Consider the following 27,043-nt stretch of genomic DNA (forward strand, 5'->3'; position numbering starts at 1 on the left):
GAGTTGGCGGTGGGTGGTAATGACTAGCTACCTTTTCTCTAGCCTTACATTGCTAAATTAGGGACGGTTAGCGCAGATAGCCCTCGTGTAGCTTTGCGCGAAATTCAAAAGAAACCAAATAATTATATACATATTAATGTCACGCGAGCATTCACCACGTGTATTGAATTCACGCGGCCCTTATCAAGTGTAATGATGTCACGCGGACCCTCATCACACATACCGATGTCACTTATTATATTACATGAATTGGTTTAAAAAATCGAGAACATCCACTGTAACGATACTCCGAGTACTTATTAGCGATTTTTACCTGTCTGAAACATTGCATGTCAACTGTATAAAAATATAAGTATTTTGTACTTTACTATCTCTTCGAAACATTTTGTAATAACTCATCTAGCTTTAAGTTTAATTTCACCGTAGCATCATTCGTTTTATTAACACCATTGGTTCAATTTATGTTACTTCAGATTAAAATTAGAACACTTACTCGACACAGTACATTAAACGCTTGAGGATTTATAATACATTTTCATCTGTGGTTTAAATGAAAAAACATGACGAAACATTACGAGTAAAATTTATGATAACAATTGTGTAAACTGTAGGTGATTTTTCTCCCCCACTCATAGTTCACTTAATTTGTCCATTTCAGATTCAAATTCAGATTTGAGTAACATTCAGAACTATCTTTTACGCTTATCTCCTATAACTCACTGCCTGAGAGACCTTTCGTTCATTTCCACAACTTGTGAGTTGAGCTGAAAAATGCGAGATTAAAAGCTCTCTGAGAAACCATTTATATATGCAGTATACTAGTTTAGAATTTATAGATTAAACTCGAACATTGTTTTGAAACTGTCTTTTGAACACATAACTACTAACGCGTTTGTGCGTGTGTCTCTCTCTTTACACACACATATATCATGGTTGTTGCAATTATATTGATAATTTTGTCGTTACGTTTTAACAGAGTACCAATCTTGTATCTCAGGACGGCTGATATGGGTATTAACACTTTTACTAATAAGGCAGAGAACAACGTTTCGACCTTCTTAGGTCAACTTCAGGTCAAAACGTTGTTCTTTTCTTTATTAGTAAAAGTGTTAATACCCATACCAGCCGTTCTAAGATACATTTTTACTTCAAGTGGGTTTCTACCAGTCATTGATCCAGGAGTCCCTAGCACATTCAGCCAGGTTTGAAAATAGCAAAAAAGTACAAAATTATGGCTGGTTGTGCCATATGAGGTCAAAAGGCGGAATAGTGAATCTCTTAGAAATAATGGAGAAAAAGGTGATGCCATCTTGTAGAGGTTTTTGTCACAGAGAATGTTAATGATAGGATTTATCACAGTATTGACGAACAGTAAGAAATTCCAATGACATTGCAAATATTAGAGGTAAATCTTCAAGCAACATTCTGTTCAATGGAAGTTTTGTCCAAGTCTTTCAAGATCCATCACACACTGAAGATGACATAGACTAATAGCAATGCCAAATGAACAAATAAAATTCAAAGAAGAGGTAACGGAAAAAAAAAAAGTTAAGAGAGACACACAAAAAGAGGTTTTTTTCCTGAAAATATGGGACAGACAGAACAAAACCAAAATGAATAATGATCTGAATTCTTCAAGTAATCATACACAGGATCCAGCACTGTATAGAAACATCACAGAACTATGATTTTGAGCTATTTGACCTTGAAGGTGTTTACAATTGAGTGAATATTGGCTTTTTGGCAATGAAAATAAAGATGCTGGGCGTCTCAGTCATCTCACACAATGGGTATTTGGTATACCAGATACCAGGTGTTGTCAGTTGATGTTTGACAAATGGAGATATGAACATTTTGAACTCATTTTTGGTATGTCATAAAGTTCCACAGTGATTTCTGTCTGGCTGACCAGTTACAATGACGCTCGTGACAGGACCGTACTTGAGACAGTGGCTCAATGATGAATGTGAAAGTTGATAGCGCCAAACATCTGGATTCGGCGTCCATGGTGAACACAACATAAATAGCCATTTTGTGTAGCTTTGTTCTTAACAACAAACAAAAGCGAACTTCTAATAGACCCTCTGAATCTCATCACAAGACCGAAGAAAAGTTGTGTCCAAAGAACGTGAAAAAAAGGTTTTGAGAGACTCGAAGACTGATCTAATAACAATCTATATTCTAGGATACAGTGAAATATCATCTAGTGAGAAAACTGACCACCTAATTGGTGAGGTACAGTCTTTTGATGATCTGGTAAGTTCTCTGAATAATATCATCAATAAGATATTAAGGAGAACAGGAGAAGGTGTGATAGAGGTCATACTGATCAACTAGAAGAAAAAAGTGAAAACATCAGAGTAAGCAAGTATTTAAATATGTGGAAAGGACAGACGCTACTTAAATAGATTCAAATTGGGTGTTATTACTAAACGAACTTTGAGGAGATTACTGTAGAGAAGAGAATTTTGGCCAAAATCTTCAAACATATAATAGTAGTAAAAGGAATTGTATTACTATCCTATTTACACTGGTTACCGTGTGTTTAAAATTAACAATAAATCAATAAACTATATATTAAAAACAAAAACTAGGTTACAATAATTAATAATAAGGTACAAAGAAAACTGGTTGCTGCTAGCTTGTTCTCTCCCTATTGTCTGTGATTTGAGATAACTGCATGTGCTACTTCTACCAACCGCTGACAACTGTGATGCAACAGGATTTCCTAAATGGAAAGGATTTTACCGTTTGTTTGAAGATAAGCACAAAGCTACACAATGGGCTACTTTGGTTTCTGTATCACGGGTATCAAAGCCCTTTCTCTAGCGTTATAACTGTGCAAACATATCACTGTGCTTCTGGTAAGGCTGGAGTGTCAAAATCCTCTCGTTTTTAAATAAATAAATGAATTACAACCACAAAACCTCGCGTACAATGTTTTCATTTCTAATGTTTGTTTTGTTTTTGGAATTTCGCGCAAGGCTACTCGAGGGCTATCTGCGCTAGCCGTCCCTAATATAGCAGTGTAAGACTAGAGGGAAAGCAGCTAGTTATCACCACCCACCGCCAGCACTTGGACCACTCTTTTACCAACGAACAGTGGGATTGACCGTAACATTATAACGTCTTCACGGCTGAAAGGGCGAACATGTTTGGTGTGACGGGGATGCGAACCCGCAACCCTCGGATTGCGAGTCGAACGCCTTAACCCACCTGGACATGCAGGGCACCATTTCTAATGATATTGAACTAATTCATAGTATATCTTAGGTAGGACTAAAAGATATTAACATAAATATAATTTAAAATTCAGATACAGGTAAAATGAGGTGGAAAATGCATCATTTAAAAATAACATTTCGCCACTGTTAACGTGGGGTCAACAAGTAGACACAGAACAATTGCACACCACACTTAAGTACATCCAGTTGGTGACGTCAATCACATACCTAACCTTGCCCTAATATAATATAATAAAAGAAGCCATTTTAATAAAGAAATGTAAATCTTTAATTAATAGAATACAAGAGGTAGGTTTATACTTATGTTTTGTTTCGGTGAAATCCACCTACAATTAATAGGTATACTAGTGTTTCCAGTTTAAAGAATCTTAAGGTATAATACATTCAAAATTATAAATTAGACTTTCTATAAATACGCGTTTTTCTTGAATTGTACACATTTTTACTTATATAGATTTGCCATTTTAAAGTTAGGTGCTTTTTCTCACCACTTGTGTCATTTTGTTGTGATGTCTACCATAAATATTTACGTAACTCCTCTATTTATTACTATTTTTTGCGTACTTGAAAAAATATGCTAACATGTTTTTCTTGAATGAGGATTTTATGGTAATTCATCATTTTCACTATATTTCATGTTAGGATAAAACATCATAAGTGTTTAAGGTTTAACACATCTTCAATCCTCATGCAGCAACAAATAAACATTTCTTATGTTTTTGTCACATGGAATACAAGATTAATAGCAAAATCCTAAATATGGAACAAGATGTGGTCTTGCCACATTAGGGTCTCACAAACGTCACGAGGTTGGCTAGAGTTGGTGACAAGGGTCCTTAAAGAAACTCCAACCATTTGGAGAAATTTTAGTGCAATATTGTAGATGGGACGACTACGGGTTTTGAAGTCAATAAGGCTATCTTAGCATATTATGTTCTCTAGCTAAAAACTGTTTCAAGGAGTTATATCAGTAACGGGGGAGGGAGAAGATGAAGATATAGAGTTATTTAATGAAAAACAGAAAACTTTACCATGAAAACTAAACTAAAGAACTAACAAATACGAACCGGCATGGCCAGGTGGGTTGAGGCATGCGAGTCGTAAACTGAGGGTCGCGGGTTCGCGTCCCCATGCTACCCAACATTATAATAAGCGTTATAGTTAGAGTAGCCCAAGCGGTGGGTGGTCAGGACTAGCTGCCTTCCCTCTAGTCTTACACTGCTAAACTAGGGACGGCTAGCGCAGATAACCCTCGAGTAGCTTTGCGCGAAACAAGCTACCAAATATTTTCATGCGTTTATAGCTTTACTCTTTTTTGTTTGAAAACAAAATTACAATCACAGAACTTACAAGAAAATCCCTGAAAATATAAATGTGAGCTCAAGTAATTCGTAAAAAAAATATTCTGATAGATGCTCTTATGCTTAAACTGGATTAACTGGACAACAAAATCGAAAATAGTGGTAAAACATTTTATCCTGAATGAGTTATGCCAGAAACAGTTCTCCAGTATAGCATTTAAAACCTAAATGAATAGGACATAACATACAATCTGAGCCTAAATAAAATGCAAACCATGAAGATGTGATAGTGTTAGTGATAAAAGTTAATTACAGACGATCTTTAGACTTCAGATAAATATTTTTAAAAAATATTTTTACCAACGTTTCACCTTTGTGGCTTCTTCAGGGTTAATATACTTAACTGTTTGATATTAAAATATTTGTTAAATTACAAAACTGCTAGTAATGTTCCATTTCTCGAGTCTGTCGTAACGTGCATCTAACAATGTATAACATATTATGATACTAACTACGTAGCTATACAAATCGATGATATATATTACTTAAATAAAACATACATACAAAAATAGAATAAAGAGAACAACAATACGTTTTACTATTAACTGGAAACACACAAACAGAAAATATAAGCTGCTTAGAAACGGTAATAAGTGGAAAGAATACAAAGCTCACTAGCAGCGTTAAAAAACAAATGGTAAGGCTCCAGAGCATGCAAGTGTTAAATCGAAAGTAATAGTGCTTAGTGTATTGGTTCAATGTGTTGTTTTATGTATGGTGGTTTAGTTACACGTACCACTCATTGTCTCTGTTAATTTTTGGATTTTATTCGTTAATAACGATAACTTCCACATATTTTCTTTATTTAAAATCTTTGTGTGTTTTTTATAAGGTAGAAACTTTAAATGGGTTCGGGTTTTCTGTGTTTATTTTGTTTTGTGTTGAGTCCATAAAGTCTTAATGGCCAGTTTTGATGTAATCTTCCTCTACACAGAAGTCCTAACTACCGAAGCCTGTACGATAGCTTTAGAACTTTATATACAAGACCCCAACACACTAGTACAGATCCCCAACAACCAATTAGCAACTTTTATAGAATTCACTACCACCAAAACTACATACAAATAAATGGCTTAAGTATAAGCAATTCAGTAGTACCAGCTCTAGCCAACGTCTTCATAACAAAGATTGAATCACAAGCGATCAATTCAGCCTTACATCCATTACTATACTGGTACAGGTATGTTGACGATACAATTGCCGAATTCACATATACAGGACACACACTCAGTTTTTCAACCACCTTAACTCCATACAGCCTAACATTAAGTTCACTTGTGAACAAGAAAAAAGTCAAATAACATTTTTCAACCTCAAAATTACAAGAACCGATACACAATTCAAAACAAAAATCCACAGAAAAATCACCCATACTGGATTATACATTCCCTGGGACTCAGCACATAAAACAAAACAAAAACTCAACATATTAAGAAACCAAATAAACACAGCCACAAAACTATACTCCACTATTACGTTTCCCGCTGGGACAGCGGTAAGTCTTGTGATTTACAACGCTAAAATCAGAGGTTTGATTCCCCTCGGTGGACACAGCAGATAGCTCGACGTGATTTTTGCTATAAGAAAGCACACACGCATACACTCACCCGTTAAAATTAATGATGAAATCAACCAAATACAACAACACTTCATCAACATCAACAAATTTCGTTCAAAAACCGTTGAAAAAGTGTACGCACTCACCTAGACCAACAACAACAAAAAAACAACACTAATTAAAGTTGATTTTGTAATACACTTTCTGACAAACCGCCAGTTAGATTGGGCTTTCTTTGTTTTCATCAGTACACTTGAAAATACCTGTTGTATTTATTACTGTTGACACTTCATTACAGTAATTCAACCTATTAGTATAATCACTGAAGTATCTCAATATATCTCTCAATAGTTCAAAAAGTTGATTTTAATTTACTATTTCTGGCTACCTGCTACTTCACTATTTGATTTGGACGTGTCTTTAACAATTTAATAAAATAATTTATCCATTTAGTTTTATAATATAATATTTCTATTTATTTATTTCTTTTCTTGTCGTAGATCGATAATAATAGATAACAATAATATGTCTCCAAAGCCATTTATTTTTCATGTCAAATTATTAAAGTTACACATTCAATAAAATAAGTTTTCGTTTTTCATTTTCTGTTCTTTCGAAAAACTATATAAATAAAATGTTCTAAATAATGCTATAGTGTTTCTCTAAGAATATTATTTGTTTGTTTCTTGACTTTCGCGCAAAGCTACTCCAGACATGTTTGTGTTAGCCGTCCCCAACTCTGAAGTTATAGATTAGACTGCAGGGTTTCTCAACTTTTTTGATACTAGGGATTGGCCAGTTGCCTCCCTAAAATGCAAGCACAATGAAACACGTTTTATGAGCTACATGTAAATATTCGGTGAGGTTTTTGTTGTTGCTTACTCTTTTGGTTTTATGAAACCCTCTGAACCGCCCAGGTTGTGAGGGAAAGTCCACTACCAAGCACCTTTTTATGGTTATCTTAATATTTGATCTATATAAATCAAAAAGGCCGATTAAAACTACTGAAAAGGTTATAATTTCACATAGTACTCTTCACCATTATTTTTACCCATTCTGATCCACAGTTTATCCTTATAAACGATTTAGTATTATGGTCTTTCTGACAGATAACCAGAAGTGAGCACTGAAATATCACTTCAGTCTTCTGGAATATGGCTGTAAGTGAAGATTCATAGTATCTTACCTTCGGTAAACGCGCGTACTTTCCAGTCCTGATGTCACGAATGGTAGAAATTTCTAAGTGTTCCGTTTCCTGGAAAAAAGTATAAAAATATAGTTGTTACTTTACTTCTCATTTGTTCATACATCACTTCAAAAACTTTATAAACAGTCTAGAAATCTTTATGATAGTATTTTATATGCGTATGTATGATAAATCTGCTATTAAACAATAATATCTTACGTTATGAATGGAATTAGCATATGTAATGAAGAACATTGTGTTAAACATACACTAACTGTCCTCGTTAAAAACTATTTATGTATGTATGACATACGGATAAGTTGACTACACAGTTATTGTATCGTTCTATCTTATATACACCTCTTAAGTCTGGTTCAAAATAAAAAAAAACATATAGATAATAAAAAAGAGCAGGAGACTACCAGCAACATCTATATAAACACGTTACTGAAAGAGCAGCCGTTTTGTTTGAAACGCAGTAACTATCACAAGTGTACATATTATCAGGACAGTAAGGTTTGAATAGTGTATACTTGTTGTCATACTGGTGTACATATTATCAGGACAGTAGGGTTTGAACAGTGTATACTTGTCATACTGGTGTACATATTATCAGGACAATTAGGTTTGAACAGTGTATACTTGTTATCATACTGGTGTACATATTATCAGGACAGTAAGGTTTGAACAGTGTATACTTGTTATCATACTGATGTACATATTATCAGGACAGTAAGGTTTGAACAGTGTATACTTGTTATCATACTGGTGTACATATTATCAGGACAATTAGGTTTGAACAGTGTATACTTGTTATCATACTGGTGTACATATTATCAGGACAGTAAGGTTTGAACAGTGTATACTTGTTATCATACTGGTGTACATATTATCAGGACAGTAAGGTTTGAACAGTGTATACTTGTTATCATACTGGTGTACATATTATCAGGACAATTAGGTTTGAACAGTGTATACTTGTTATCATACTGGTGTACATATTATCAGGACAGTAAGGTTTGAACAGTGTATACTTGTTATCATACTGGTGTACATATTATCAGGATAGTAAGGTTTGAACAGTGTATACTTGTTTTCATACTGATGCTATTTCTGTAAAAACAGCCATACCCTCTATTTCTTCAGGTCGCTTGTGTTAGTGATTAACGTAAATGGCTGTGAATCAAAAGTCCAAGGTCCGAGTCACGATATGTTTACCGAAGAACATCTCCACACTTTCTACCAAGGAATATTACTAGTGTGGCAGTCAATCCTACGATTCGATTCAGTACAGCTGATACTGCTGTCTGGTTGTCCTCCTCCTGGTCAGCAGCTTTAAATTAGGGGACAGTTTAGTCCATATGTCGCACAAGATGCTGGTCAGGTTGAACATAACAAATGTTACCATTTCACCCTTTTAATTTTGTATGCGATGAAACTTTAGTGACTCAGCAAGTACAGTATGAATAGCCAGTTTAACTCTGCCAGTGTCATTATTCTTATGGTTATACGCTGTTCAGTTTATTTCTTAATACCAGACCTGACTGTAAACAGCTACTACACTTCCTCAAAAACACCTATAAAATATATAAGTAACCATTGTATATACATGGACAAGAAAAGTTAGTGAAACACAAGTTTGAATGTCAACATTTTATGATATTAATGAAATTACAAAAGTACTATTGTTTCTCAGTTTTGAGCTTTCACTGCTATCGGAATGTTGTACCTTCACGAAGAAAACGTATCGTTCTTCAAGCAAAGTAACTGGATATCAAAACTTTTGTCTGCTTTTTATTTTGTATCTTAAAATAAACTAGGCACTGCAACAGTTGCTTATCTTTATTATAACTTCAATATCAAAAGGTCTGACATGGCCTTGCGATTAGGATACTCTACTCGTGATGTGTGAATTGTAGGTTTGAATCAGCGGCAAGTATATCATGACTTGAACCTTGGACTTTTGATTCGTCGCAACTAAGAAATATGTTCGCCCGTTAAGCTGTTGGGATGTTATAACGTAATGATTAATCTTATTATTGTCCGTTGCTAACTTAGAAGTACGTTTATAGATGCGACGTTAAAACTCGAGTTTTGGTACCCGCTGCAGGTAGACAAATATTCCATTATGTAACGTGTAGCTTTGTTTTCAACATCAAATAAACTAAAAATATGAGATGTTCATTATTTGTATTTCAGTGCATGTTACGAAAAGCTAAGAAAATCTGTGAATTTAGTAAACAATGAGAATAAAATGAATTACCATGTTTGTCCTTCTTAACAATACCAGTATGTTACATTTATATATAATATATACTAAAAGATAAAGAAACTGTGTTTTATAATTTTAGCCTAAAAGCTAATATAGAAGTGTTATCTGAGTCTAGCCTTTTTCCGAACAGTCCTAATAGTGAGATGATAGACTTGAGAAAAGGTAGTCATAAACAGCACCTACTGCGAGCTCACGAGCTACTCTTGTCTGATCGAATAGTGGGGTTTGATACTCACTCTTATAACGCATTCATGGCTTCAAAGTATGCAGCGCGTTTTATAGCAACGGTCGCAGACCTAGCGTTTCGAATTCACAAAATCCATTATGTCCACAACTAGCCCTAAATATAAAAGTTCAAGAATGATATCTGACAGCCAAAACTTAATAAAATAAATCAAACAAGCTTTCTCAACCCAATTAATTCACCATTATTTTGAAGTACACCCATACACGTACATATAATTGTAAATGCATCTTAAATGATAATTATAATTTCGAAGTACGTAGTGATTAGTCATGATTATTTGGTCATAAACATTCAAGTAATGACGCTTTTAATACTGATGAACTACAACACTTTATTACAATTTGTGTTTATGATAAGTTGATAACGTTTTAGTCCAAAATTTACAGCATGAATGTTTCCGAGAACAATGCATACGAGTTGTAACTACATGAGTTTCTGACATAAGTTAAAACTATAATATTTTATAAAGTTAATTTTGTTATTTGCTAAGGACATCACATAATTAAATCGCACCTTTTCCTACAGACCAGTTATTGTAAAAAAGAACAACAACTTAATGGATGGTAAACATAACTGTAACACGAGACTATATTGTCAATTAATTAATTTAATGGTGGATCAGTATTTTACATTTAATGTTGTCACTAATTTTCATATTTAACTGGTACTGCTTCATTCAAAAATTAAGAGCTCAGAATAAAAACTATAAATTACAATTATTTTAAGAAACTTTGTTAAACTGTACTTGAAATCCAGTTACTCACTTTAATTTGTGCTGATGTGACTTCATGCATTAAATCAGGCTTGAAAAAGTTCTAGAAGTTTGTGTGTAAAAAAAAAAAACTATATTTAAAATTAACGCTCTGTTCGCTGAAAATATTTCGACACACAGATACACGATGAATAATGTTATTACCTGCTTTAGTCAGTTGAAACCTTTACTTGAAAGTATGCATTTTGATTAGTTAAATTTTCTGTTTAGAACTTTATTATTTCATTTATTTCTAAAACCAAATATTATCGTAGAGAACAATAATCACTGAGGTTACAATGTGGACAAATCACAAAACTAGGAACCAGATAATTCGAACATTTTCAAACGTTCCTCCTCAAAGTTAAAAAACTGCAGTGAAAACTTGTTCTTTTGTTTAATTTTAAGTACAAAGTTACAATATGGACTGTGTGTGCTTTTCACACCGCAGGTATCTAAACCCTGATTTTTAGCATTCTGTCCCGCTGAGCAGCAGAGCAGAAACAGTTTGATCTTAGTGTACATCCTCCTCACAGTAGGTAGCGTTCTTTAAAAACAACAACAAAATGACGTCAAAGTAGTTATGCTAGTGTACTAATCAACTAGCATATTACAATTTCAACAAACTTTCTTTTAAGCTATTTCTGACAAGACCATTCGTTCCATAATAGTGTTTCCTTAATCCCAACACCTCTTTTACTGCTTAATTAAGGATTGAAGAAACATAAACATGTCAGTATTAATATTATATTATTACGTAATAAAATTGCTGTAGAAACGTTTCTAATGACAATCGTTTATGAAACGCCAAGTTTTACACTACGAACAGTAAGTTACCAAGAAAATACACGCGGAAAAAGCTTGCTTGAATAGTTGTCAAGAAATAAAATTTTTTCTTCAATCAAGACCGTCATTATACGGTCTTCTAGAAAAAATTATTGAGAAAGATGTATAATGACTATTGAATTTAGATGGACAAAAAAATTGCGATTGAAGGAACCACGAGAAAGAAATGTTCATAAATGTTGAAAGAAGTTGTAATTTTAACATTAAATTGAACTTCTGTCAGAAATAAGAAACAACGGATTATTTATTACACATTGTATTTTTGACTCTTTTTTTTGTTTGTTTATACTTTTCTTAGACGATTTTAACGTGAAGATATACGTGACATTTCAAATATCAACTAAATCAAATATGTATATAGACATTCATTTCTGCCTTCATTTAGCATCATGTCGAAGACATGTTTCACCATAAGAAACTGTTATTGTTGTAAAAAGTGTACATTCTGCAACACAGTTCTCACGTCTTTCCAATACAAATTGGCACAAGAAGTGATAATAATTATACTTACTTCACCCACATTTGAGAAGGGTATACTTATTGTTAAAATAAATAACCAATATAACTTAAAACAGTATCACAAAGAGCTTTAGCATATCCATATTCCTACGAACAGAAAAAACAAAATACAAAATGACTTAAGAATGTCCATATATAAGCAGATAGACTAGTTAACATAATGAACTAAAGTTAAATTAGTGTTTCAGAAAAAAACAAACTGAAATAATATCCTACTAAAATAATATAGATTTCACATTAAAAGGCTGTGGAAACCTGGGATGATGGTTAAACTAGCATTCGTTTCAACGTGTATAACATACTGTATTCCAAACAAAGGAATTCATCACCAATCATAATAACCAATATAAAAGCAACTTTGTCAGTATAAAACACATGCTTTAGTTCGTTTCAAGACCTCCCAAGATGTAACATGGACTTGTAAGAATTTTTGAAACAAGTATGTATTTAAAAAACATAAAAATGTTGTATTTTAAATAACATTTTATTTGTTATTAAACATAATTATCCCCATTTGCAAGAACGTATTGAGTGACGAACATCACAATTTTCCTTCCAAATAAAATTAGTGTAAAAAAGGTACATTTCTAATATTCAGTAAAACGCCAAATCACCAAAAATAAAAACAAAATTTAAACTATCGATTGAGGTTCACGTGAGGTAAACGGCAGTGATCTGAGAAACGTGTTATTATCTGCGTTTTTCTGAGCTAACCTCAGTCTAATAAAGTTCCAATTTCAATTTAAACTTTGCCTTCAACCAAGTCTTCTATTTTGTATGAAATACAGCAGAAAAGGAGAAAATCGACAACACCTTATATTCAAGCATAGAAGTTAATTAAAATGTTAATTTTATACTTGCAGGTAATAAAAAAGGGGAGATTCGTTATTTCTTTAATCAATATGTTTGTGTATTCCCGACAACCTCAAGAAGAAAATCAGTGTTTAAAATTGGAAGATCACATCAACCACGTACAAAATCACTACTTTCTGAATCCAGTAATTCTGTTCGTTTAACAAAGTGTTGTTGATAAAAATTTAAATAACAACCCATAACATCGAGCTTTCTGGAAAAGCGGTCTTATCTTCACGAGAAAAAAAATTAAAGCAACAATTCAAAATCAGTGTAACATTATACAGCCAGACAAAGATTTATATACATAGTATATGTATTTCTTTTTTGTGGACAGAAACAGGAAACCATTAACTCAGAACAAAAGCAGGAGAAGAAAAATGACTGAATTTACTCAAGAAATCGGAGAAAGAAGACTGCCAGAAATGGGATCCACACTCATTCCTGTTGTTTACCTATTATACACACACGAATATAAACTGGGAAACTATGAATATATATCATGTATGTACACGAGTGAAGGTTAAGAGGGTTCGTTCAAACTACGTATTTTTGTAATGTAGAAAAAATATGTTTATATAGTTATAACACAACTGCTTGTGGTATTTGACGTTTTATACATAGTCCAAATTCTTCTGCTAAAGCATTAGCGTTTTTCTGGTTTGAAATAATCATGTAAAGTGATTGTTGTTGATACTTTATAACTGAAAGGCCGAAACCGTATTGCTACTATCAGGTTTTGTAGGCCAGATTCTTTACAGTAGGTGTCTGTGACTTGTTGGTGATCAATTTCAACAATAAACAAACAGAAAGACAATCCATTTGTTTGAAATAGCATATTAAAATAAGTCAAACAAAAATATGAATGTTCGTTACACTGTTGTTTTATTATAATTGTATCAAGTGCTTTAAATAATTGTCTATTTTTCTTCAAAGCCCACACAGACTGGTTCAATTACTTTAAAACACAATTATCAAGATGAATTATTTTTCTCTGCTCTATAATTTTAATACAGTCCGTCGTAACTTCATTTTAAAAATCGTCACTATACAATCTTTGTAGCTAAAATTATAATCAGCAGCCTAGATCTAAATAATAATCTTTCGGCGCGTATTTATACACTGATAGAGGTTTAAAACATTACACACTTTACAATAATTCTGAAGCAATAATACTCAATTAAAACAACGAGAAAAATTCAGAAAGTTCTAGTAACGTAACACAACAATATAACACTCGTTAACTCATAATAGTTGATGAAGACCTTTATCAATGGAAGCATGATTTGCCTTCTTATGGTGCTAACAAGGCGCGGCATGGCCAGGTGGGTTAAGGCGTTCGACTCGTAATCAGAGGGTCGTGGGTTTGAATCCCAGTCACATCAAACATGCTCGACCTTTCAGTGGTAGGGGCGTTATAATATAACTGTCAATACCACTATTCATTGGTAAAGAGTAGCCCAAGAATTGGCGGTGGGTGGTGATGACTAACTGCCTTTTCTCTAGTCTTACATTGCTAAATTAGGGACGGATAGCGCAGATAGCCCTTGTGTAGCTTTGCGCGAAATTCAAAACAAACAAACAAATGGTGCCAACAAGACTCATGCAAATAGGAAAACTTGCTCTTGTTATGAATATAGGAAATACACTACAAATTTTAAATGAACGTTCAGAGATAGATCTTTTAACGTTTAAACGGCGGCTATCATTAAATGATGATGCTACATAAAGCATTCCCGCCGCTGTTTAAGGGTTAATCAAATTGTTTATTTTTTCTTAACTTTATTATTACAATGTTTCGTTCATTGGTATAGCCATCATCAGGTGAATGTCATCTGTTGTGTGAAATATTGTGCGAGTATTTCATTCCAATTAGGAAAACATATAAGGCGACACCTATGATTTAAATGAAATTCGGTTTCAAGTTCAAGAATAATTAATGTATCTTTTATTTTTCTTCTATTAATGTTGTTCTTATTGCAAACTAGTTTAAAGTTGTCACTATTAATTTGGCATTGATTCTTGTTCTATGTTGTGGTGATATTGGTCAGTCTTTGTTTTCTAATATAACAGAACATTATATTTCGTACAATAATAATATTTTTATTACCCAGTGTATTTGCGCGACTTTTATTTTCTTACCAAGATGTCAGTGATGTTATATTTGACACGATTATGTCGTTGTTTCTATACTTAGTACTAACTGTGCATCACTGTACAATTACCAATTGGTAAAGAGATGGACGGTTGAAAAGGATTAAAAGATTAAGTAGGTTCTTTTCTATGTTAATATAATTGGCTCTCGTACCGAAAATAACTTGTTACACGGTATACCTCTAGAAAATAACACTTCTTTCTCATTTTTAATATAGCATCCTTTTGTTTTATTTTGCAAACCTAAATTTCAGTGAATGGTTGCTATGCTATTGTTTTGAGCGTAAATAAACGTTTTATTCTTTAAATATTTTTATTCAAACCAGCTTTCTTCAAGTCTGCTAGGGCTAGCTTGATACCTCTTATTCCGATTGATTTGTTTATTTGTTTTGTATTTTGCGCAAAGCTACACGAGGGCTATTTGCGCTAGCCGTCCCTAATTTAGCAGTGTAAGACTAGAGAGAAGGCAGCTAGTCATCATCACCCATCTCTTGAGCTACTTTTTTACCAATGAATAGTGCGATTGGATGCACATTGTAACGCCCTCACGATTGAAAGGGCGATCATATTTGGTTCCACCGAGATTCGAACCCGCGACTCTCGGATTACGAGTCGCACGCCTTAACTCACTTGGCCATGCCGGGTAATTCCGAGTGATAGTGGTACAATTGTGTAGTTATAAATGTTTTATAAAATTTGTTTAGGAGTAACTGAGAAGGCTTTCATGGTATTGTCGCCAAGTTCACTTATGCTCTTTCTGACAATCATGCATCTTCGCAATAGCCTTGCAGTGTACGTAGTTTTCATTATAAAAGGATCTGTTATAAAGTTTTCATATTCAAAACACACCTTCCCTCCCCGCCTCTTTTCCATAATCCACTTAATGTAAGAGGAAATCGTACTTCAAAATCCAATCAAGACCTCTAACTTGACCAGATGCAATATCTAACGATAACCATGAATCATTGCACATTTCGATTATCGCTAATGGAAAATAAAATTATCATCACTGGTCAATAATTAATGACACAAAACTTGTTAGTTATCGTAGTGTACACACGTTTCGTCCAGTATCACAACAGTACCATTCATACTGTTTTCTTCACTACATACTGATTAAATAAATATGTTGTGGAAGAAGTTTATGTACATATGACTGGTGTCGCTCTTCTAGACGTAGATCCTTCTTGAATGTTTCGTACACTTACATTACACATTTGGAGCGCTTTTGCAACTGATCTTTATGTTAGTGGATTTACACTAGTTTCAAGATGCAGCACTTTACTTACAAATATTAGGATACAAATGCTTACAGCTATATATCTGAATGGTTCAATTGCTCGAGTTGATTTCCAATGCTAAGAGATATCTCCATGTTAGAAATTGGAAACCGTTATGATCCGAGTGATTCAAGATATTGCTTGGAAAAGAACATTTACACATCCTTCCCAAAAGCTATCAATTTTCAGTGACATCACAATAATGAGGATGCGCTAAACATTTTAAATGTAGTTTAAATACATCCCGTTCCACTATGACCTTATATCAATTGTGTTTGTCTCATCACTCACTGATTTGTAAGTTCAGAATCGTTTTAATACAATGTACTCAACCCTAACTAGTTTATTAACACGCCATTTATTTTAAACAACATTTTAATTTTCAAAGTATTGATCTGTTTTCAAAATTCTGTCTCACAAAATAAAACACAGATATAATGATGTGTTAACGACTATGAAAACCTAAGCTACAAGGATATATTTACATTTTAATACCAACAACTATTTTCACACTCTTTAAAACAGGTTCACACACTTCTTTCTTTTGTACGTATGTAGGTGTATTAACAATTTAACAAATTAGAAACTAAGACATGTCTGATTAGTGATTCATTAACAAACTAGAAACCAAAATACGTTGGTTTAGTACTACATTAACAAAGTAGAAACCAAAATACGTTGGTTTAGTACTACATTAACAAAGTAGAAACCAAAATACGTTGGTTTAGTACTACATTAACAAACTAGAAACCAAAATACGTTGGTTTAGTACTACATTAACAAAGTAGAAACCAAAATACGTTGGTTTAGTACTACATTAACAAACTAGAAACCAAAATACGTTGGTTTAGTACTACATTAACAAACTAGAAACCAAAATACGTTGGTTTAGTACTACATTAACAAAGTAGAAACCAAAATACGTTGGTTTAGTACTACATTAACAAAGTAGAAACCAAAATACGTTGGTTTAGTACTACATTAACAAACTAGAAACCAAAATACGTTGGTTTAGTACTACATTAACAAACTAGAAACCAAAATACGTTGGTTTAGTACTACATTAACAAACTAGAAACCAAAATACGTTGGTTTAGTACTACATTAACAAACTAGAAACCAAAATACGTTGGTTTAGTACTACATTAATAAACTAGAAACCAAAATACGTTGGTTTAGTACTACATTAACAAAGTAGAAACCAAAATACGTTGGTTTAGTACTACATTAACAAACTAGAAACCAAAATACGTTGGTTTAGTACTACATTAATAAACTAGAAACCAAAATACGTTGGTTTAGTAATATATTAACAAAGTAGAAACCAAGAAACGTAGACATAGAACTTTAGTAACAAACAAATTTTAGTAAAATAATCGTTTAAACAATTTAAGAATAAATATAAAGGAATTATTACCTCAAACTTTAAATTTGTAAGAATTTCACATTAAGACGACTTCTTAGTACATCTCTTAAGATACTAGTTATCTTCCTTCAAGTACAACAGACTTAATTTTATCTAAACTCCTTATCTGATTATACTTTTGGCGTTGGTTTTCCGTGGCCACATCCTTCTAGCTTAACTTGCGCTAGTTTGCTCATTGGATGGCCTCATTTTACTAGGTTTAAACTACCGTAGGTTTGCTCCCAATGCGACGTTTGATTTTCATGCTCTAATGTTTTTTTTAACTAACATGCGTTAATGACGCTTACTTTGCTCCTACTGCTGATATAAATTTGAATTTTGGTGGTCTGATGCACGCGAAATGTTTCCAAAATAACCCTCCCCAACTGGTACAGCAGTAAGTGTACGAATTTACGACACTAAAACCAGGGTTCGATTCTCCTTGGTGTATACAGCAGATAGTTCGATGTGGCTTTGCTAAACGAAACACACACACATAATACGAGGGCTATCTGCACTAGCCGTCTCTAATTTATCAGTGTAAAGCTAGAGGGAAGGTAGCTAGTTATCACCACCCACCGCCAAATCTTGGGCTACTCTTTTACCAACGAATAGTGAAATTGCCTGTCACATCATAACGCCCCCACGGCTGAAAGGGAGAGCATGCCACGGGGATTTGAACCCGCGATCATCAGATTACAAGTCGAGCGTCCTAACCACCTGGCCATGCCGGGCCTATTTCATTTATATGTCTACACTTGTAACACATACTTTGCATATGCCACTTATAACCTTTTTACTTTTTTACCAAATGCCAACATTCTCGTGAATTCACAATATACAGGCAAACCACAATACAATCCTATACAATACAAAAATTACTCAATTTTTCAATCCACTCTTACAATGTTGAGTTTGTTACTTAGAATTGTTTGTTTGTATGTAGTTAATCCCAAAGCTACATACTGGATTATCTGTGTTCTACCCACCACGAATGTCGAAATCCGGTTAGCAGTGTAAGTTAGCAGACGTACCACTCTGCCACGAGGGGGGCTTTCTTGGTAATTAAACGCAAATTTATACGTTGGACAATCTGTTATGTGGCCATGACGGGTTACAAAACACGGTTTTTAGCGTTATAAGCTTTCACACTTACCGCTGTAAGAAGTAGTTTTTCAGATGTTTAATAATTTATAACTATTAGAAAACCAGTTACATGTTTTCCAACATGATGTATTATTTGTATAATGTTCTACATCATGGCTACAAATATTCAAGTAATAACAAAATATTTCCGCACTCTTAGGTGTGGGCTTGTTATGAGAGTGACAACCAAACTTTAACAGAGTTATAGAAGGCTACTGACTAGCTGCTAGTCAACAGTTCAAAATTAAAAACATCAACAAGTAGCTTTAATAGCATCGCCACAAATACAAAATGATAATACAACTAATTTGTTAGAATCACCTAACAATTAAAATGAATATTAATCATCAGTGTTTGAAAATATCTCGGTTTTTCACATACAAATACACATAAAGCTCGCATAAGCAACATTCTCTATCATGGATCTAAACAGCTAGTAAAAACTGAGTTGCTCGAAACTACCGTCTCTGACTGACCATAGTGACAAAGTGAAAAAAAAAATATGAAAGTTAATTTGTCAAGAAATGCCAGAAGAAGAAGCGAATAAAAGCTATCTTACAAACATATTTCACTCTATACACTTTCATTGATCTGTGGTCAGTAATCATATCGCTCTACACACTTTCACCAACCCACGGTCAGTAACCTTATCGTTTCTCACACTTTTATTAACTTACAGTCAGTACTTATCCACAACAACTGGCATTCTAATGTTCTTTTAACGCACCTGTTCTATAATACGGTCAGCATTTGTGTTTTACGTTACTTTTAAAGACCAATAAGTAATAAAGACACCAAGCACATAAACCGTTAATGTGTCTTCGTATTTGGTTACATGACGCGTGTATAAATAAACAAATGATAATAATATTATGTATTACTCCATATGTTAATATCTAAGTAAATCAGCACTATATCAGAACAAAAGCAATCAGAGAGATTGCATACCCTCGCCCCTGCCGTTCCTTTTCGAAAATGCATGGGTTTATATTGAATAACGTAAAATGTTACCTTCGAAATCTCAGAAAATCCAGTTGTGAAATTCTGAAAAAAAAAAAAAAAAAAACAATACAAGCAGTAGAAGTCCTCAGCTGGGTGAAGTTGGACTGTTCTTGAAAGAGAAAAATCTACATGTAAACATATAAAACAACAAAGCAACTCAAATAAGTTCCTTACAAGTACTGCTCAAAAAAAATACGTTCCGGTATTCAGTGCCGAATTTCATACCTGAGAAAACTCATCTCAGATCCAAAATGATCAACGATCTGGGTCATTTTTGTAATAAGGAGTCTCAATACTAATGTGCCTGTGGTACAAATCTAATAACACTTTATGAGTTATTAATTTAAAATCGCGTAAATACCCTGTCTTTCCTTTATAAGAAATGCTTCAAAGTGATCTAGAATCCTGACCATATTAGGAAAAGATAGTCTCATACCGACTTTCCATCTTGTGTAAATGTTTCGTGTGCATCGATCTATTAGTTTTCGAGATACTCGCGCTGAAACACAGATAGACACATCAACCCACATACAGACCTAACTGAAATTTCCTCAAGCTGAGATGTGTATTATAAAATTATAACGTATAAAGGGAAAGAAAATTGTCCATTGCAAGCCGTTGTTACTGTCCATTAACTCATAATGGGCAATGTCTGTAATTATAGCGTCCAAAAGCGTTGAGATATTTTAACTATTAGACATGATCCAAACACAAATAACAAACTGGGTAACCATTATGTAAGATCAAATTAGGAGCTACGAGTTGAATGCTTTGACCCACAACGTCTCAACTCCTACTGCTTGTCGCTGTCTGCAGTCAGCTATGGGAGAGCAGTTATGAGTTAACTGACACTGAGAAGAGCTAGCAATGACACACTTCTTTCCTTTTATAAGATAAACTCTTGTAATAAACATCTCTTATTTGGTTTATACATTTGTTCAACACAGTCACATTTTTATAGATTAGAAACGAAAATATTGGGTTGAGGAATAATTCGTGAGCGTTTTTTCAAGTTAAAAAAACATATTCATAAATTAAACGCTTTCGCAAAATATTTAATGTCATTTGGTAGATAATTTTTTGCTCTAATAGATGGTGTGTTTGATTTTCATATGTCTTTAATTTTTGCTTTTATTTTCAGCTCATTAAATGGAATGTCAAGTGGACAAAATCGAGCATTTTCGACACCATCTGCTTTTCGCATTTAATTTCTTGCAATTTCGTTTAAAACAATGCATACTATATACCTAGGTATTACATGAAATAAAGTATCATAATAAATGTTTTGGGTGTAATGTGTTCATGCATTGAAGTATTGTATAATTTTGCATGTAATGCTTGAATGAAATTATTTAAAAACGCTCACGAATTATTCCTCAACCTAATATAACAGTATTGTGGTTTGCTTAGAGCAGGAAACGCTGAGAAGTTTTCTTTCTTTCTACATCCTATGAATTCAAGTTATAAAAGTAATAGAGAAACAAAAGCAGTTACCTTATTTTGGTCTGTCCAGTAGAGGAAAAATCCCTTTTTGTCCACTTTTAATGTCACAGGTGTGCCTACAGACGAATCCTGTTGAACAAAGAATGATGTATATAACTTATGAAATACTTATATTAAACTTACTGAAACAACATTATAAAGTGTTTCCCAAAGTGATTTATACAACTTCATAATACAGTTTTTCAAAGCACAGACTCCAGTTCATTGTATGAAAGGCCAAAGCACATTATGAAAATACTAACTGGGATAAAACGTAATGATAATAGTTTCTCACAGGGTGCAGTTAATTCAATTATTTGAATGCAAATCATTTATACACAAACCTAGCTAAACTGATTATTGAGTATCAAACTACCTATGCTGCACAGAGAATATGAAAATCTAATTATTTACAAACCTATCTAACTTTTTATCCAGTTCCAAGCTACCTATATTATTCAGCTAAGTATCAAAACCTAATTAAATACAAAACTAGCTGATTTATTTATTGAATGTCAAGCTAAGTATCAAAGCCTAATTAATTACAAACCTAGCTAATTTGTTTATTGAGTACCAAACTACCTATATTATTCAGCTAGGTATAAAAAACTAATTATATACAAACATAATTGACTCATTCAGCTAATCATCAAAACCTAACTATTAATTCAATTCAATACCAAGTCCGATTATGTATAAAACTAAATAATTCATTCAGCTAACGACCAAAACCTATTATGTAAAAACCTGGTTATATTCGTTGAGCTGAGTAAGGACTGAAGATGTAATCTCTAACCTAGCTTATATTACCAATACTAAGATTATTAAAATAGAGATGGAAGTAATATGTCTAAAGTAAAAAAAAAGAAATAAATTATAAAAGTTAAGTTTTTCAAACAAAAATATTAATATTTAGAATGTATCTACATAAGTTTCATGTTAGAGACCCAAGTCAGAAACTATTATGAAGCTCGGAACATTTTTCAACTGTATTGTAAGTACACATAGCTTACTAAAAGAATCTTTTTTGTTATTCATTTTAGTTTTATGATAATCAGCAAAAATATTTTGTGAAAATTATTTTACATACACATTTGTAAGTATATTGAATCTAACTTACAATTGTAAATTTTCAAAGTTTTTTATGTTTAATTATTTGCAACTTTTACGTGGTTTTAGGTTTATATTATGCATGACCATTATTTACTATCGATTTTTTTAGAATTGTCTTTTTGAAACATCATATACGTATATTTTTATACGTTATGTATTATCTTTTAATTATTTTGGCTGAAGAGAGCTCTTAAAACTATGAAACTTTTACCAACCAACTACAAATTAGGATAAAAAGAAACAGTAATTTAGATCTGGTGGTGTACGTGTATATACATATACATATCTTTAGTTTTCACGCAAAGCTACATAAGGGCTATCAACTAATAAACTATAGAGAATGCAGCTGGTCAGTGCCATCGACTACGAACCATTCTTTCATTTTATAATAGCATTTGATCCTCAGTCTTATAACGCATCTTCCTTCCCAAAGCGGGAGCACACATTTTGTTTTATATTTACGGCAAAAGGAAGCGAACCATATATCTGGACACGCTAACGATTAGGCCAAGCTCGTGATGACGAGAAACTCACTTGAAGTAAAAGTGTATTCTCAAGACGGCTGGTATGGGCATTAGCACTTTAGTTAAAATAAAGTACAGAACAACGTTTTAACCTTGTTAACCTGAAGAAGGTCAAAACGTTGTTTTGCACTTTATTTTAATTAAAGTGCTAGGCTAAAATCGGCTTAACAAATTTAAAATAAGCACTTGGGTAACTTAAAAACGTAAAGTATCACGCCAAACATTAATCCAGTTTTAGTTTAAATTTATTACTAGGTGTTTTACTTACATTTCAACAATAAATAATTCATAAATAAAATTATTTTAATATTTCTCGCACACACCTTTCTACTCTCTCATATGCATAGTGGTCACAATGGTACCGTGCGTGATGTTCTGTCATTAAGCGTATGCTTTCTTTTTTTTCATTTAAATTGTGTATAGATTAGAGCAGAATGCATGAAGACCGATATCAGAACTTCTTTCACCTGAATATTTATCTGTTACTAAATGCTACTAATAAGAAGAAATAAATTTCAGGTTCTATGTATGTTTAATAGCAATGCTTGAAATAAGAATGTGTGAGCACAAATGATTGGCTACCATCGAACCACACTCTAGGTAATGATCCTATCACAACATCTGTTGATGCACACGAAGGGTTAAAGTAGATAAAAAACCCAGCAAACTGTAAGATTCGTAAAAATGGCAATGTGGTGCTGTTGTTTTTGTTTTGTCTTTGGTGTACAACCATTTTTTATTATTAATTTGTTTATGTATATTTTTCAATGTTATAGACCTCGTTAAAAGTTCAAAAAGTAAAACCAAAAGAAAATGTAATATTGGAACAATAAGATTCCAAATTATGCTGTTTTTTAAAACAATTTAACACCTCTAGTACACACCAGCTTGTTTGTTAGATGCTTGAAAGTGGCCTTGTCATTACTTCAAACCACCAGAGGGCATTAAACCATTCAAACGAGTTATGAGCCTTCTAATACTCGCTTTAGAAATCGGTTAACGTTTTTCTTTAAGCCAATTGTTTCCTTCTTGAAGTTTAGGATAAGAAGTAAATAAAAACAACAACAATTGCGTGCTGTCAAATCTCCAGAAGTGTATTGTGTAGATCTCTTGAAAAAACGGAAAATGTCTTTAAAAAGGAATTCACCATAAGCGTATGTCACTTGTACGAAATTAGTTTTCCGTACATAGTTCGTTTCATCAATGTGCAGAAAAAATACAATAATATTTTTCTATAATTTAAAGGGACACTACACGATATATGTAGAAGTGTATTAATGTGTAACGAACAAATATTATAAAATCTTAGTAAGGCTAATTATTTTTAACATCACGATAAACAAACGTTGATTAAAAAATAATAACTTATTAAACTAAGCACACAAAAAGCAAAAACTTCAAAATTCATCTGTTGAATTAGAAAACTGATATCTAAAGAAAGGGAATTTGCACAGAAAAGTATTTAAAGCCTTAACAGGATCATTGTACACAGCTTTACATACTGTCGTACTTCTCTTGTTATATAATGTTCTTAATTTGTATAATTCCATACTTTTGACTTAGTTTTAACATAGGATCTCTCCTTCAAATACAAATGCTTCGGTGATAGAGATCGGACGCACAAAACCCAAATTTGTCCGATTTTGGTGAAACTTACACACGATGCATCATGTAATATGGTACAGCAATCAGAAGTTACAGTTTAAAAAACGAACAAACATTTATTGAGTATGGCTGGCCAATCATCATCAGAAACAACATAACTAATGACAATACGTCTTGTTGCATAATCGATTGGTTTACTACGCGAGCTTTCTTCGTTTTTGTATCTGTTTCTCAGACGAGGATTCAATATACTTTCAGTAGATAGCTCCAAGACCCGCTGATCCTCATTGAAACTTTATTTCGATATTTCATCATTAAACACTATCATTCCCTCGATTAACCGTACAGTTGCTGTAGATGTGATAATGAAGGATTTGTTTCGTGTTGTGACAGATCCATTTCTCGAGCCCAAAGGTTCTATAACCGTACTCAAAAAATTAATTTGGTGTTGACAAAGACAGGTTGTAGTAACCTTCCGCCAAATCTTAATATCGAGAACAAGGTTTCCAACCTTAAAGAGATAATGGAGAAAACTCGTCATGTAACTTGATCTGAAGATCAAAACAGAGATAATGAATTCGCTTGTGTGATGACGAGAAACGCACATGAAGTAAAAATGTATTGTAAAGACGAGTGTTATGGGTATTAAAACTTCAATTAAAATAAAGTACATAACAGTGTTTCAACCTTCTTAGGTTATCTTCAGGTTAACGTTGTAACTGTTGCTGGAAATGTGATGCGGCCACTTCAAAATCCCATTTCTTTTTAAAGTTCAAAGTTTCCGACTAAAATATGTTATCATAACATACACTCCATATTTGAATATAGCAGACCCCCAGCTTTCCAACGGTGCAAGAAACCTTCAAGAACCAATTATCGAAATTTCTTGTTCTTTGTCATACCGCACCACAACATCATTTTGTCTGTGGGTCAAGGACAGGTCTTACTTTAATCGTACCTTATGTGGCACATGTTAAGAGCAAAATGACATCAGTTGCGCTATGACTAGTGACTAGAATATTCTAAAAAAGGTTCTCACTTTAATCCATTAACTTTTAAATTATCTATTATAATTAATAAGAAAATAATAAAGTTTATACTATATATTAAAATACTTATTGTTTTAAAAGCTGTTATGTAATACAAGACCTTTTTATCACTTCAGTGATGGGTCTCTAGACTTATGACTCTAGAAATCAATACCTGTGGTAAGCACAGCAAAAATAGTCCATTGTATAGTTTTGTATCCAACAGCGAACAAACACTTTTTCATTTTTGTCTTAGTTTTTTTATAATTATTTATAAATTATCTCAATCTATTTATTATATAACTATAGTTTAGATACATATATATACACACACACATATATGGAAAATGTCAGCTTCATAATGTAATTTATACGGGTTGTATTTTATTAAACCAAGAGCATGGCATTTCCTAGTGATTAAGTAGCTCGACTCGTAATCCGTGGGTCACAATTTCAAAACCCCGTCACCGAACAATGCTCACCCTTTCGACTGTGGGGGCGTTATTATGTTACAACCAATCGTATTATTTGTTAGTAGAAGAATAATCCAAAAATTGGGGTATGTAATGTTAACTAGCTGTCTTCCCTCTTGTATATCACTGCTAAATTAGGAATGGATGGCACAGAGAACCAGTTGAAAGACTGAAACAAAGCTATAGATATTTTCTGTATATATTATAATAATTACTGGCTGAATAAAGAAAAGGGCCATAATAACTTAATTCTGTAGGGATATGACCAAGACTTACAGTGGGGATGAAATTATAAGTAGGCTACTATGACTGAATAATAGACATAGAATAATTTATAATAAAGAGTAGGTTTGACGGTTGGATTTATGGGATTATTTCAAAGGAAAAAAGGATCTTTTGGAATGGTTGGTGTGCATTTAAATAGGTATAATCCAGCTTGTTTACTCAACTGTAAGAACAACTTCAAACAAAAAATAGAAAGTGGAGAGACCCAAGATAATAAACAAAAATAAGATGTAGAGAGGTATATATTGTGAAAATAAGGTGCATTGATAGTTTTAACGGTAGACTAAACTGTTATTATTGTGGTGGTAATAATGTAATTAAAGTGGATGACTTTAAATTCCTGATCGGAAAAGATAATTTTGATAATTATAAGGAATAACTGAATGTTTACTAACCATGGACAATTATAATAACACGATTTTTTAAAACTTGTTTAATAAGTACATAGTACTAAAAAGAGATAAATGGGTGGTTTTATACGTAGATTGTAAGTTGTAGTCTGTTCAAGTTGAGAATATCAAAATCAGTGGTCACGAGATTGAACCTACTTGAAATTCTGTAGGTGCTTATAATGGGAGAAGGATTTTAATTGGAATTTGCTGAAGACATTGCAAGAAATCCATCAGAATATAGAATCAACATTAGGAAAAAGTGTTAATTGAAGAGCGCTCAGCGTCACGTGATATTAGTTTAAGCAGTTAGCGTAAAT

At 33.0% G+C, this 27,043-nt stretch overlaps 1 protein-coding gene across 11 annotated transcripts in view; it reads right to left on the bottom strand.

The window, feature by feature from the left end:
• LOC143230683 (1-phosphatidylinositol 4,5-bisphosphate phosphodiesterase classes I and II-like) overlaps positions 1-27,043 on the bottom strand; it is a 151,863-nt gene that overhangs the window by 90,367 nt on the left and 34,453 nt on the right. For 8 of the 11 annotated variants that reach the window (XR_013016595.1, XR_013016594.1, XR_013016596.1 and 5 more), the window contains exons 2-3: positions 21,319-21,396; positions 7,351-7,419 (exon numbers count right to left, since the gene is read on the bottom strand). Coding sequence is in view for 7 of the 11 variants with exons in the window: in XM_076464656.1 (XP_076320771.1) it covers positions 7,351-7,419; positions 21,319-21,396 (147 nt within the window). In the remaining 4 variants the exon portion in view is untranslated. Of the gene's footprint in view, positions 1-7,350; positions 7,420-10,633; positions 10,695-17,688; positions 17,765-21,318; positions 21,397-27,043 lie in introns of those variants that run through there. The other 3 variants (XM_076464659.1, XM_076464658.1, XM_076464657.1) reach the window with 3 other exon arrangements.

This window comes from Tachypleus tridentatus, chromosome 10 (genome assembly GCF_004210375.1).
Source record: "Tachypleus tridentatus isolate NWPU-2018 chromosome 10, ASM421037v1, whole genome shotgun sequence".
NCBI classification, from domain to species: Eukaryota; Metazoa; Arthropoda; class Merostomata; order Xiphosura; family Limulidae; genus Tachypleus; species Tachypleus tridentatus.